The 14,763-nt window shown below is 42.0% G+C and overlaps 1 protein-coding gene across 4 annotated transcripts in view; it reads left to right on the top strand.

Moving 5' to 3' along the window:
- The window catches only part of SETD2 (SET domain containing 2, histone lysine methyltransferase), a 134,576-nt gene that overhangs the window by 76,149 nt on the left and 43,664 nt on the right, over positions 1–14,763 (top strand). For all 4 annotated transcript variants that reach the window (XM_075922983.2, XM_075922982.2, XM_075922985.2 and 1 more), the window contains exons 13-14: positions 5,736–5,784; positions 9,381–9,561. In XM_075922983.2, coding sequence (XP_075779098.2) covers positions 5,736–5,784; positions 9,381–9,561 — 230 coding nt within the window. The remainder of the gene's footprint in view (positions 1–5,735; positions 5,785–9,380; positions 9,562–14,763) is intronic.

The raw sequence follows: 14,763 nt of genomic DNA, 5'->3' as shown, positions 1-14,763 counted from the left end.
CCGCCAGAGATGGTCCAATAAAAGGTATTCCTCTCCAGTTTGTCTGTGGTGATAGTATGAACAGTTCAACAGTGTTGACTGCCAGTAAGTTCCCTAGGCTTTACGTGTGGGTCATGGAGCATTAGTGAATGTTGGTAGCCACTCTACAGTGCAAATTAGTGATGGAATAGGGTAACCATTTAAATCGTTAACCAATAAGCATGATCTCATTGGTTACTGTAATGGTTCCACCCCATATCAGAGGCAGCAGTGCAGGGTGGCAGTATAAAGCTTATACTGCAGAGCCTGCAGTGAAGGCAGCTCCCCAGGCCTGGAGCTGGGAGCCAGCTCCCAGCGCACACTGGCTTCTGATCCTGCTCTTGGGGAACCAGCTGTGCTGCAGGCTCTATGTAACTATAAGCTTCATGCTGCTGAGTCCCCAGCATGTAACCGCTGAGCTTTTAAATTGTTACCTAATTAACTGCTTTTAAACCTCCCTAGTGCACACCCATTTTCTTCACCCAGTACATGGTGGTCTTTAAGCCACAGGGTTATTAGCTCCTTGCAAAAGAATGCTGAGAGTGTGTTTAGTCATTGGATTTCCTCATCAAATTTCTTTTGCAGTAGCTGGTCATGGTATTATTCTGCCCATGGGGTAACCCTGAGCTTGGCCCAGGTGTCCTCTCATAGTTCAGGTCAGCAATACGGAGAGATCAGCTTTCTAAGATGTTGCCTCTCAATGTTAATATGTTAGCAGTTCCACTTTGCTCAGTGCTAGGCAATCCAACTTTGAAGCTTTCATGCTTCAAAACACAGCAGCCTGATTCACAAAGCAGCTTTTCTTTCTTCACTATGTCCAATGAGGCAGTTGGCTTCTGGGCACGGCATAAGAAGTCCCAGATTCTAAAATATGTCTCTTGAGAAACACCCAACGGCTTTGTGCCAGCAGCTGAGGCCAGGTGGGATAGCTGCCCGTATTTTCTTGGAGAGTGCTGATTGAACCATAATTGTGTAACATAAAAGGTGTGACTGTGCACAGTTGATGCACTCTTTCCTGGAAAGTCTTACTGTGTGATTGTGCTGAAACTGTTTGCTATGAGAGGGTCGGACAAACGTGATCAGTCAGTTACACAAATGTGTTTGAGGCCCCAGGAATGCACTTAAGCATTAGCTTCATTACCCTTTCTATATAGGAATGCCCTCCTGATAAGAGTGATAGAAATGTAGCTGTGTTAGTCTGGTGTAGCTGAAACAAAATACAGGACTATGTAGCACTTTAAAGACTAACAAGATGGTTTATTAGATGATGAGCTTTCGTGGGCCAGACCCACTTCCTCAGATCAAATTGTGGAATTAAAATAGTCACAGCCATATATACCAAAGGATACAATAAAAAAAAAAAGAACACATATGAAAAGGACAAATCACATTTCAGAACAGAAGGGAGATGCGGGGGGGGGGGGGAGGGGGGAGGAGGAAGGTGAATACCTGTGAGCTAATGATATTAGAGGTGGGGAAGGGTAGATGTCTGTGAGTTAATAGTATTAGAGGTGATAATTGGGGAAGCTATCTTTGTAATGGGTAAGATAGCTGGGGTCTTTGTTCAGCCCCCTGCGGAGAGTGTCGAATTTTAGCATGAATGCCAGTTCAGAGCATTCCCTTTCAAGTGCAGATCTGAATGTCTTCTGAAGTAGGATGCAGGTGAGTAGGTCATTGAGACAGTGTCCTTTCTGGTTGAAATGGCAAGCAACTGTTTTTTCTTTGTGATCCTGTCTAATGTCTGTTTTGTGGGCATTGATTCTTTGGCGAAGTGTCTGAGACGTTTGTCCAATGTACATAGCAGATGGACACTTTCGGCACATGATAGCATAGATTATATTTCTGGAGGCGCAGGAATATGTATTCTTGATCTTATAACTCATTTGGTTAGGCCCAATAATGGTGTCAGCAGAGTGAATATGTGGACAAAGCTGGCAACGGGGTTTGTTGCAAGGGAAAGTACCAGGGTTGGTATTAGTGTGGTATGTCCTGTGGTTGTTGGTAAGAATCATCTTGAGGTTAGGTGGTTGTCTATAGGAGACTATGGGTCTGTCTCCCAGAGCTTCTTGGAGTTTAGTGTCCTGTTCCAGTATAGGCTGTAATTTATTGATAATGTGTTGGACAGGTTTAAGTTGGGGGTTGTATGTGATGACAAGTGGTGTTCTATTGTTGGTTTTCTTGGGTCTGTCTTGTAGTAGATGGTTTCTAGGTATTCGTTTGGCTCTTTCAGTTTGCTTTTTTATTATTTCTCCGGGTGGGTAGTTGAGGTTTATAAATGCTTGGTAGAGATCCTGAAGTTTCTGGTCTCTGTCAGTGGGATTAGAGCAGATGCGGTTGTATCGAAGGGCTTGGCTATAGACGATGGATCGTATGGTGTGTGCTGGATGGGAGCTGGAAGCATGTAGGTAACTGTATGAGTCAGTGGGTTTTCTGTAGAGGGTGGTGTCTAATTTTCCATTGTTGATTTGTACTGTGGTGTCCAGGAAATGGATCTCTCATGTGGAATGGTCCAGGCTGAGGTTAATGGTGGGGTGTAGGTTGTTGAAATCTCTGTGGAATGTCTCCAGTGTTTCTTGGCCATGCGTCCAGATCATAAAGATGTCATCGATGTAGCGTAAGTAGAGAAGGGGTAAAAGAGGACGGGAGTTGAGGAAACGTTGTTCTAGGTCAGCCATAAAGATATTAGCATACTGTGGGGCCATGCGTGTACCCATGGCTGTGCCGCTGATCTGGAGGTATAAGTTGTTCTCAAACTGGAAATAATTGTGGGTGAGAACAAAGTTACATAGGTCTGCTATCAGGTTGGCAGTGGTGTCCTCTGGGATAGTGCTTCTAATAGCTTGTAATCCATCTTCATGTGGGATGTTGGTGTATAGTGCTTCTACATCCATGGTGGCAAGGATGGTGTTATTGGGGAGGTTATCGATGTTTTGTAGTTTCCTTAGGAAGTCAGTAGTGTCTCGGAGATAGCTGGGGGTGTTGGTTGCGTAGGGTGTGAGGAGAGAGTCTACATAGCTGGATAGACCAGTAGTGAGTGTGCCAATACCAGAGATGATGGGGCGTCCGGGGTATCCAGGTTTATGGATCTTGGGAAGCAGATAGAAAAATCCTGGTCGGGGGTCAGAAGGTGTTTCTGTGTGGATTTGTTTCCTGAGTAGCTGTAGGGAGGCTTTTAAGGAGACAGAGTAATTTCTTTTGGTATTCCGAGGTAGGATCAGAGGAGAGAGGTTTGTAAAATGTGGTGTTGGAGAGTTGTCTGGTTGCCTATTGGTTATAGTCGGCCTTATTCATAATGACCACAGCACCACCTTTGTCAGCTGGTTTGATTATAATGTCCAGGTTGTTTTTGAGACTCTGGACGGCATGTTGTTCAGTGTGGCTGAGATTGTGTGTCGCTTGTTGTCGTTTGCGAATAATGTCAGTCTGTGTGTTGTTGCGGAAGCTTTGTATATAGAAATCCAGATTGTAATTCTGACCGTCAGGGGGAGTCCATATAGAATTATTCTTCCTTTTGTGTTGATGGGGGGATCTGGTAGGTCAGATTGGTGTTCACTGGTGGTTTGGAAATATTCTCGGAGGCGGAGGCGGCGAAAAAAAGCTTCAAGGTCACCACAAAATTGTATCCGGTTTGTGGGGGATGTGGGGCAGAAAGAGAGACCCCTGGACAAGACAGACTCTTCTGCTGGATTGAGTTTGTAGCTCCTGATAAGAGTCTCTAAGAAATATTCTAGCTCAGAGGGGTAGCCATGCTTAGTCTGTAACCAAAAAACAAACAAACCATAAACCCATGAATGGTCCTTTAGCCATTCAGTGTTGTTGTTTTTTTTTTAAAGTATTCTAGATGTTGGCCTTCCAGAGCTGATCCACTTACTGCAAAGTGAATTGGAATCTCTACTGGCTTCTGCATAACCCATTGTACTTCACTCCGGTTCTGATTTTAGCAACGTGACTATTCACAATACAATGAGTGAGAGACAAGGTACATGAGATAATGGCCTTGTCTTTATGGACAGCAGCACAGTCGGGCTGGTGCAACTGTGCTGCTGTAGCCCTTTAGTTGAAGGCGCTCTTATGATGACAGGAGAGCTTCTCCTGTCCGAGTGGTTAATCCGCCTCCCTGCAAGACGGTGGCTGCGTTGCTGGGAAAAGCACTCCTTTTGACATAGGGCCATCAGCTGTACTGATGCCACTGCATCAGTGGGCGGGGGAGATGTTAGGTTGGTACAACTAAGTCACGCAGCAGTGTGGATTTTTTTTTTTTTCAACCACGAATCCTGCCCTTTGAGAGTTCTATTGCAAGTTGACAAGTGAGGCTTCATTTTACTCCAATTCCATCTCTTGCAATCTGGTACTTGGCGCTGGCGTGGCCTGGCCTGTGAGGAGCTCTTGAATGAACTCAGATTGAGTGTGTTTTGCCTTTTTAGCACTTTCTGTTACTCCTAGGCGAACTCTTTTCATAAAATAATCCCACCGTATCCGACTACTTCCACCAATCTGCACTACATCTTCCAGAGTGTCCCCCGGCCCCTACCACTGCTTGTCGGGGGTGGTTTAATTCTGTCGATGGAAGATCTTACAGTGGTACAGCAGCATCAGTACAGCTGTGTAAGAGTAAGCTTTCTAGTGTAGACATGGCTAACCCTCCTTTGCCCTGTGACTGCTGAGGTGTTAATGGCCTCTTTGTTATGAATGATTCCTCACCACACATCAACTCCTATGCTTCCCAGTCTGTTCCACATTGTATCTAGCTCTGACAGTCTACTTTCCTCAGACTTGAAGAGCTCAGCTGAGCTGGAATTCTTGTGGTAGGGGTCTGGTACATCACACCATATCTGACCTTTTCCCCTGGACGTAGCCACCTCTGGAAGTTGGGAGTGGATTAATTAAATCAATTGAGCCTGACCTATGCTAAAGGGGAAGGTCCAATTGAAGATATGCAGCGGAGTTGAAGTATCTTTAGTCGTGTTTTTGTGCTGTCCACACAGCGGGGGGGGGGGTTGACGAGAGCATTTGCTCCCATCAGCTTCCCTTACTCTTTGTGAGAAGCAGGACTGCTGACGCCAATGGGGGAGCCCTCTCCCTTCGACTTAGTGGGTCTTCGCTGGACCCGCTAATTCGAATCCTGGAAGATCGATTTCCACATAATGTAGACGTGGTCTTTGAGAGCTCTCACCTGTAAGCTTAGGGTGGCTAAATGAGAGACCTTAGAGCAGACTTGCTATGCCTCCAAAAGCTTTCTAGTGCAGACATGGCCTGAGGCAGAAATAGAATGCCCTAATTCAGATCAGGGGTCGGTTTACCAATAGAAAAGTCGTTCTTTGACTTTAAGTACATCTACAACTTCATCTATTTATAGTAAACAGGAAAGATGGCAACATGAGATCCTGCTGGCTTGATTGCCCTGCTGACATACTTGGATTGCTGACACAGAGTGACTGTAGCATTTGGTATGGCTATGTAAACTGAACAGATCTGATACACAAATCACCGAGAGAAATAAAACAGGACCTACCACAATGCCATGTTTTTAAACTGTATTTGCACTTTTAGAGACTTGGGCCTTTTTAGTCTGTTTACAGTGTTATGGGACTTAATTTTTTTTTAGAGTAACAGGCAAAGTGTAAATTTCCATGTAACCCTTCCCATCCCACAGTTACATCAGCAGCAGTCTCAATGTCTGACTCAAAATCTGATTATTTTTCTGGCTTGCTTTGCAGGAGGTGTATCGAATCCCAAAGAAGAGTCAAGCTGAAAAGGAGAGTAGCGGTATGTAGTCAAAGATACCTTTCAAGTAGCAGCTGAAACTGATTTCCTTCAGGAGAAAAGTCGTTTTCTTTGTGTCTAAAGTTGAAGGCTTATCAGAGAGGCACTTTGTATATTGTGCTATATGTATTACAGTGGAACCTAAGAGATCCTTCGTAGATACTGTACATACATGTCCAAGCTGGCTTCTGTCCTAAACCACTTACAATCTAGGCAGACCGTATAGGCAAACATTAACATAAGAACGGCCGTACTGGGTCAGACCAAAGGTCCATTTAGCCCAGTATCCTGTCTGCCGACAGTGGCCAGTACCAGGTGCCCCAGAGAGGGTGGACTGAAGACAATGATCAAGCGATTTGTCTCCTGCCGTCCCTCTCCAGCCTCTGACAGAGGCCAGGGACACCAATTCTATCCCCTGGCTAATAGCCTTTTATGGACTTAACCTCCAGGAAATTTCTTTAAACTCTATTATAGTCCTAGTCTTCACAGCCTCCTCTGGCAAGGAGTTCCACAGGTTGACTACACGCTGTGTGAAGAACTTTCTTTTATTAGTTTTAAACTTGCTACCCATTAATTTCATTTGGTGTCCTCTAGTTCTTCTATTATGGAAACTAATAAAAAACTTTTCTTTATGCGCCCTCTCCACACCATTCATGATTTTATAGACCTCTGTCATATTCCCCCTCAGTCTCCTTTTTTCTAAACTAAAAAGTCCCAGTCACTTTAACCTCTCCTCATATGGGACCCGTTCCAAACCCGTAATCATTTTAGTTGCCCTTTTCTGAACCCTTTCCAAGGCCAAAATATCTTTTTTGAGGTGAGGAGACCACATCTGTACACAGTATTCAAGATGTTCTTGCACAACAAGCCTGCAGTGTAGACATAGCGATTTCTCTGTGTGCCCCTTGTCACTGGACTCCATGCAGCTCATCTCCCCTAACTAACTATCCTTGCTTTTGTGAATCGCCAGCTTCAGGTGTTCTATGCGCCAGGTCTCAAATCATGTTTGCAGAACCAGCTCAATACCACTTTTCAGCAAACCAATATGAGTGAGCCCAAATGGTGTTTAAATCAACTTTTGAGACTGATACCATAGCCTGGGTAAAAGCCAAGATTGGAATATTATTTCCAAGCTCAGTTAGCGTATCGGCAGCTCTTTGTTCTTGGGTCCAAGGAGTTTCATGCATGCTAGAGTTTGATATAAACATGAAACAGAAGTAGTTTGTACCCTGGGTCACAATTCTGTTCTGTCTTAGGAGTCACTTATTTGTAACTTGAGCTCAGACAGTGTGTTTGCACCTGTTAGTCACTGTTTCATGAGGAGAGAAGGAACTCAAAACTGGTGTGCAGCGTTTGTTACGTTTTATCTCTTCACAGCCCCAGAAGAGCAAAGTCCATTGAAACCAGATGTTAAATTACATCTAGTGCTACATGACATAGGGGTGTTTGTGGAAAGTAAGGTATATGCTCTGGGCACCTTATGTTGACAGTTTTATGCATTAGACCCTGACTTTTTTTTCCCAACTTAAAAGGTTGGAGCTAAAAAGGTTGTTCCCCTGCTCTTTACAAACAGCATTTCATGCTACAATTTACATTGATTGGGTGACCTTTTGTTAAATTAATTGAATTGTGCTAGCAACCTTGCCAAAAGGCAATTTTTCTGCTAGAAAATATTCTGATGGACCCTGAAGAATTCATGCTACTCTTGCTGAGTTCAGTGGATAAGACATTTGCACAGCCCAAATCCTTGCAAATTTTCAGGTATGCGCTCTCAAGGAATGACTTCTACTTAGCTATTAATACAGTACAGCACAGTGGGATGTAATGTACACACTCATACCGTGGTGATACTTTCACTGTGATACAAAGCTGTGGCTTTCAAAATGTGGAACATTTTTTAAAATCAGGGTTCTCTCTTGGAGAATCTTCTCTGCTTCTTTTTTCCCCTTTTTATGCTTCTCCATCTGGCAGCCATAGAGGAGACATTAATATTAAGACACCACAAAAGAGAAAAAAATGAAATAGGACAGCATTAAAGAAATTCTCCTAATAGAATGGATGTAACTCCTTATGTAACTTTTCACTCTGTATCCAGGCCGTTGGTTCATAGCTCAGAGAGAGGTTGAGGACCGGGCGTAGAAACTACTGGATGGGCTTCAGTCATTTACACTTTGATTTTTGTAAAACTGTTCCTCTTCGCATCTCAAGAAAGGCTCTTTTATGGGGCCAAATGGACTGTTGCCTGAAGTCTGTTATTTCCAGGTCACTTGGCATTTTTTTCCTTTTGAATCTTTGGTACATCTGCAATTTAGATTATGCTTAATTTCTCTCCTCCTTTTCCCCCACTTCTGCTTCCCCTCCCAAAAGACTCAATCTCAACTAAGACACAGGGATCAGGGTACAAGTAAATGTTGGAGGTTTTTAGTTGCTCTAAAAAAAAAGTCTGGCTATTATGAAAAGCATCCTAGATTGTGTTTACCATTTGAGAGCATTACTCTTTGCAGACAGATGCATCATCAGTGTTGACACTTTTGCAGCCAGCCAGCATTATGCTGTGAAAACCACTGTTGAAGAATCACTGATAACAGTGCAAAATGTCATGGCCTGTCTCCCTCGCAAGCCTCTTAAAATCACTGTGACAGGCCTTTAATAGGTACAGTAACTTGTTGGTGCTGTAAACATGGGGTGCACAAATCCATTGTGAAAAATGAAAGTATTAAGTATGGCACAAAGTTGAAGGAATATGTTGTCAGCATGTCTAAATACTAATTAGAACCTGTCTCTTGTTTAGAAGGGTTTAATGGAAACAGGGGCAGATGACTGTTTTGCGGGGCCCCGAGCAGCATAATTCCGCGGGGCCCCCCCCTTTGCCACGGCACATGCGCGGTGGCGCCACGGTGCATGCGCGGGGCTTTTTGAGGCGCAGGGCCCGGGGCGGCCGCCCCGTTCGCCCTGCCCTATATCCGCCCCTGAATGGAAGTAATTATGTTCACACTGTATATGAAGGGAGGGTGTAGTGTCAAAACATGTCTCTGATGGATGTGAAGGCACGCTGTCCCAGTCACCTGAGCTGAGTATCTGGAGACAAGATTATACAACTCCCACCAAGTTTTACCGCACAAACTGTGCCCTCTGTCTTGTTAAAAATTCCCAGAGTTCTTGGCCAGATGCTCTTCTAGTCTAATAAACTACATAATCTATGTTGAGGACTATGTACATGCTAATTTTTTAGATCCAAACTTTTCAATAGCAAAAATGCATCTATCAACCTCTATTCAGGTCTGAAGACAACGTTTTTCACTCTTAAGTAATTTTATTCAAATTTAGTTGCAGGAGAGGAACTCCCCTAGGATCTAAGAATAAGCATGATACATTTCAACCTATTACGTAATGCTCCAGGAAAGAAAGTAAAGTCACTAAAAATAGGGGTTTAAAAAGAAAGTACTGTCTCGTGCGTAGTTTTGTTCCTGATACGAGACATCCAATGTTTCATTTGAGTGAATGGACCAAAAATACACAAACTACAACAGCAGCAAAGGAGAAGGCAAAACCCGACTGAAATGTAAAGACTACTTCCTTTTTTCCATGTTGCTTAACAGGAGATCGCGGAAGGGATGCAGTTGGTCATAGGGACCAAACTGCTACCCCAAAGAACCCCAGCCAGAGCAGAGAGAGAGAGCCTGAGAGGCAGAGCCAGAGTAAAGAGAAGAAGAAACGGAGAGAGTCGTTGTCCCCACCATCTTCGGCCTATGAGAGAGGAACCAAGAGGCCAGACGACAGGCAAGTTGTTTTCCTATGCCACTTCCATCAAGGATATTCATGCTGGGCATTCTGGTGATCCTATGCCAGTCCAGCAGGGGGAAGTTGAATTGTTTAGCTTTTTTAAGATAAAGTTGCCAAAAGTTGTTTGTGACCGCCTGAAAATAAATAGGAAACATGAAATGTTCTGCTAAATGAATATGCTCTGTGGTTTTTGGTAAAGATAAGTGAGTCTTTTATCTCTAGATTCTTGCTTCAATGTAGTCTGCTTCATCTAGTGTTGCTTGACGTTGTGTGGCTGAGAAGAGCTCACCAAACCATCTCAATTATCCTTAGTCTCCCATCAGCTCCTCAAAGCTGCCGAGGAATGAATTATGCTGCTGGTGTTTTGAAAGCTCTATCCAGTCCTCGTCCAAAAATTTCCCTGAAAGGGATAAGGTTTAGAGGGGGAATCAGAGAATCCCAAACTGGGTTCTGAAGGCTTCCTCTCAGCCAGCCCAGAAGATACTATATTTGATTTTAAATTGTTTTGCAATAGGACTCTGCCTGCACACCATAGATAATAACTGTGCAAAGGAAAAATTGAAATCACTTCTATGGATATGAATCTTTCAAAAATAGCCAAGAGGTAGATAAGCAGTATCTCCATATTACAGATAGCTGGACTTCAAAAATGTTAGACACGCACTCACCTTGAAATCAAATTAATTTGATAGTTTGTTTACAGTAGCTGCTGTTACTACACCTGCCCTTCAGACCTGTTGCACATTTTTGTGATTTTTATCAACCGACTTATTTTTCACATACTTTACGTGGAATACCCAGACAAATGGGAGAGCTGACTAACTATATATGGGAAACCGTGAAATTGACTATGCGCCAGATGCACAAGAATATTCAGTGGTGATTTTGTTTGGTTTGTATTACATTAGCAGCAAGGGACCCTAACTAAGATCCGTTGTGTTAGGTGCAGTGCATACACAGTAAGAGACAGTCCCTGCTTGGAGGAGTTCACAATCTGAATAGACAAGAGGACAAAGTGTAGGAGGAAAGAGGTAGTATCCCCATTTTTCAGATGGGAAACTAAGGTGCTGAGTGTGTGACTTGGCCAAAATCACACAGGAAATTTGACTGAAGTAGGTATTGAGCTCAGCTCTGGAGAGTGAGAGCCCTGTCCAAGAGGGACTTGTGGAAAGTTAGGATTAGATCTTGAGAATCTTCTGGCTCCTAGTCCTGTCGTCCAACCACTCCTGCCTGTCGTTAAACTGCTTGTAATTTTAAAGTCAGAATACATGCACACTTGTATTATTCTGGTGTCATTAATACAACCCAGAGGAAGTAAATGAAGTGCAGACAATGGGGAGAGAAGTTGGCATATAGAAGAGCTGATTGGGAACAATATAGCAACTTACTGAAATGTAATAGTTATGGTCTGCATTTACCATAATAAGTTTCTTCTGAAGGATCAGCAAAGACTGCTGTGTTTGGAGGGAGAAAAGTCCAGAATATAAAAAATGGACAAATGTGTGTCCCAAGTATTGAGCATGAACTGAACCTGTTCATTCATGTCAAATCACACTACAGAATATCCTTTAGCTTTCATCTGGACCCTTAAACTTTCCTATCTAGCCACTGATGCCATCTGCATGGTTATTTTTCAAGTGCTGTATATGAGTGTGGCACTGTGTAGAAACTCTATCGGAAATAAAATGACCCCTGCTTAGAGAGCAGATACTGGTTGTTCCCTATGAGCCAAACTTGATAAGGCGAATGTGCCAACTGGTGGAACAGGTTGGGCAAGTGCAGTGGAGTGGAAAACAAGGGGTTAATAATTATGAATAAGTGATACCTGGAGATGATGAAAGGCAGCAGAGGTCAGTGGAGTTAATAAGCATTTAATTTAGGCATCTGGGATTCTTGGGGTCTAGACAGAGAGAGAGCTCTTGTTCTTACTAGTTAAAATGCAGCACACATCCTTGTTAAAGCCAGTACCAAACCAATCAACATCTACTATATGGACTTCAGAAAAGCTGAGAAGTTATTTTTAAATTGAGTATATATAAGCTGCTAAAGGGACACACTTGAACATTACAAGGGTGAATATTTTTCACTTATTTCAGCTACTAAAAAGACCTAACATTAACTGAGACATGGGTGAAAAAATGTCTTGGGTTTTTGTGTCTTTTTACTTTATTTAGTTATAGCTACCTTCATTGTGTCCCTTGTACATCAGTTCATTCAGTCTATCTTACGCTGAATATGCTTACAAATATCAATAGGGCTATTTAAAAACACAATATGAGGTTTTTTAATTGGTCGGCTTACAAAAATTCAAGTTGACAGTGTCCCTTTAAGAGAAACTGCATTAAGAGTTTATTCCAAAAAAGTCAGTGTTCAAAGACAACAGCATTCCATTGTCCTCATGTTATTCTCTATTAAGCAAGTTTGAAAGGCCAGTATAAAAATTGGAATATAAATCCACAAAAGCTTTCAATTTGCAGAACAAAAACCAAACCAATGACTGGAGGCAGAAGTAGTGATGGTTGAATTACTAACATATATGAAGAGAGAGAAAAAGGCAAAAAGCACAGGAAACATGAGACAAAGTAAACTTCAGGGCAGGAAAGTTCTTGTTACAGCAAGAGGAAGATTAGAAAACCAGAAAATACTGAATAGCAAACCATCAAGCATAAGTGGCCTCTGGTGCTGGATGTCAGAACGTTCTTTGCATGTTCTTCCCAGCTACCCCTCTCTTTGCATAAACATTTACTTTGTACAAGAGAAAAATATACAAAGTGTAGTGGGGCAAGAACGATGCTTGGAGAAAGAGGGGATCACTACCCACAGAGGCAGCCTAAGTTATTCATCTGACTCTCTCTCATAATATGGGCCTACCAGTCTGTAGCTAAGGCATTTGGTTAGTACTTAATTCCAAAAGCAGTCTGAAAACCTTACAGTGGAGGTGAGGTGTACAGATATCGGAGGGGTAAAGAACTGTGAAGGTGATGTTAGAGCACTGGAGGTACGCTCGAGGTATCCTTGCCCTTGTCGCTGCTCTGGAATGGAGATTCTCCTAGAGGAGATGGGCCCGAGGATGAATTGAGGAACTGTTAGGACACATGCTTAACTTCACCATTGAGCACCTGTTTTCTTTTAATGTACGTATTCCTTTGCGTCAGTTGACTCAATGTAAATTCTTCAGATGAGTGAAGAAAAATAGACATTTTTGTTTAATTACTTAAATGGGGTTCTCAGTGCCATCAAGATTTATAGAAACCTAAATACTGACTCGTATTTGAATTGGACTGAAGGAACAAATGGCTGTCCTAACTATTTGTAGCCATATGTTCTTAATATACAACTTTTTATTCATGCATCCAGTTTGCCTATTAAGACTATATTGGATGTTTTGTAGAACCCAACTATAGTTAAGGCTGCAAAGCATTTTCATTTGCAACACCTGGTTTCACACACGCATAACTTTGCAAAATATACATCTTCATCTTTAAATGTACATGCTTTGTGTCTGACCAAAGTTGATTATCTTTTTTACACCTGGAAAATCCCTTCAGCTGTTTTGTGTTTCAGGAAGAAAAATGACTCCTATTTAAATAAATAATGTGGTTTGATTTTTTTTTCTAGGCAGATCTGTGGTCCAGTAAATAGCACAACTGTAAATGGAGTCAGTTGTTTTTAATTCCATTGTTCTTAAATAACATCTGCAAATTAAGATGGAGATTAGTATTCAGAAATAATTAACATTCCAGAAAGTCTCTGTGGTTGAATGTCTGAATGTCAATTGTTGAGTTATGCATACACAGTAGCCTTATTCTTGTGGCAGAAAGACTTGAATGTTTTTTACCCTTCCATAGGTCCAGATCAGTGAAAACATTTCCTTCCCTTTAATATCAGCCAAAACAGATACATTGATATTTCCATCATAGTCCCCTTTTCATATGCTTATACATTTTGAGAAATGTAATATTTACTATTGTCTTGTTGACCACTAGGAAAAGTTATGATGCAATAGATATTGTTTAGCTTATCAAGCACCACTTCTCTAGGGTTGCATTGACTGAACTTGAGAGCATAAATGCACATAAAATATGAGAGAACATACTTATTTGTGGTGGTCTGCAAAAATCCTTAAACACTCAGATAGGCCAGACCCATGATGCAGCTGTGAAGGACGTCTCCAGTGGGGATGTTAAAATCCTGTTTAATCAGTTAACCAGTTAAACGTTAGATTTAAATGGACTTCTGGGTGGGAGGCTGCTCCCGGGCACCAATTAACCGTTATACGGTAAGTATCACCCAGTAACTGGTTCACATCCCTAATCTCAGGGGGGAATGAATATTACAGGAGGGGGAGAGCAGCAACATGAGCTTCCTCAGTATTTTTAGATGCTACTAAGTGTCAGCCTCTTAATTCATAATTAAGACTTGCTGATGTCAACATAGGATAGTTGAGGAATTCAAAGGTTTAGGTTCCCATTGGAGACTTCTTTTGTTTATGTATTATACTGCAACACAGCAGAGGTTACCCAGCTGTAGCCTGGACCACTGTTGGCTCACAAGATGCTAACTGATTGCAAGATTCTGGCTTCTTAATCTTCCAGTTGCTAAAAGTACATTTAAAAACAACTTTTTTTCCTAATATTACTTTTCTGAAAGACTATTCCTGTAGTGACCCCAGAGATATTCTATTAGTGGGAAGAAAGAGTACTGAGTGACTATTAAGATATGGTCTGTGCTATGAAAATGATTGGGAGTGTGTCTCACCTGATAACATGTTGCATTTCCCATATGTATAACAAAAGTTATGCTAACTTCTACTTATGCAAATACAGCTTGAAGAACCCCAGGAAAGCAGTGTGTAGGCGATAGCTGTCTGGTGGTCTGAATAAAAATATCCAGTGAAAGTTTAATCTGGTATGGTACTGAATGCCTTTGTTCGGGGTTCTTTCAGTAGTGTGGGGTTTGTTTGCCTCCAGCAAAAGATTAAGTTTCAGGATTAGATCTGCTTGTGATAATACAAACCAGATTTTCTGCATTATTTTAAACAGTCTTTTTACAAAAGTAAATGTTATATGTGCACATATATCCAAATATCTTGCACACACATGCAGAAGGATATGAGTCTGTGTATGAAATGGAGAAAAAGTCCAAACCCAGTGATTTTTCTTTTCTTTTGCACTCTATTTCAGACTATCGTTTCTTTTA

This window comes from Pelodiscus sinensis, chromosome 2 (assembly GCF_052426305.1).
Source record: "Pelodiscus sinensis isolate ZL-2025 chromosome 2, ASM5242630v1, whole genome shotgun sequence".
Taxonomy (NCBI): Eukaryota; Metazoa; Chordata; order Testudines; family Trionychidae; genus Pelodiscus; species Pelodiscus sinensis.
This window is presented reverse-complemented; position numbering and strand designations above follow the sequence as displayed.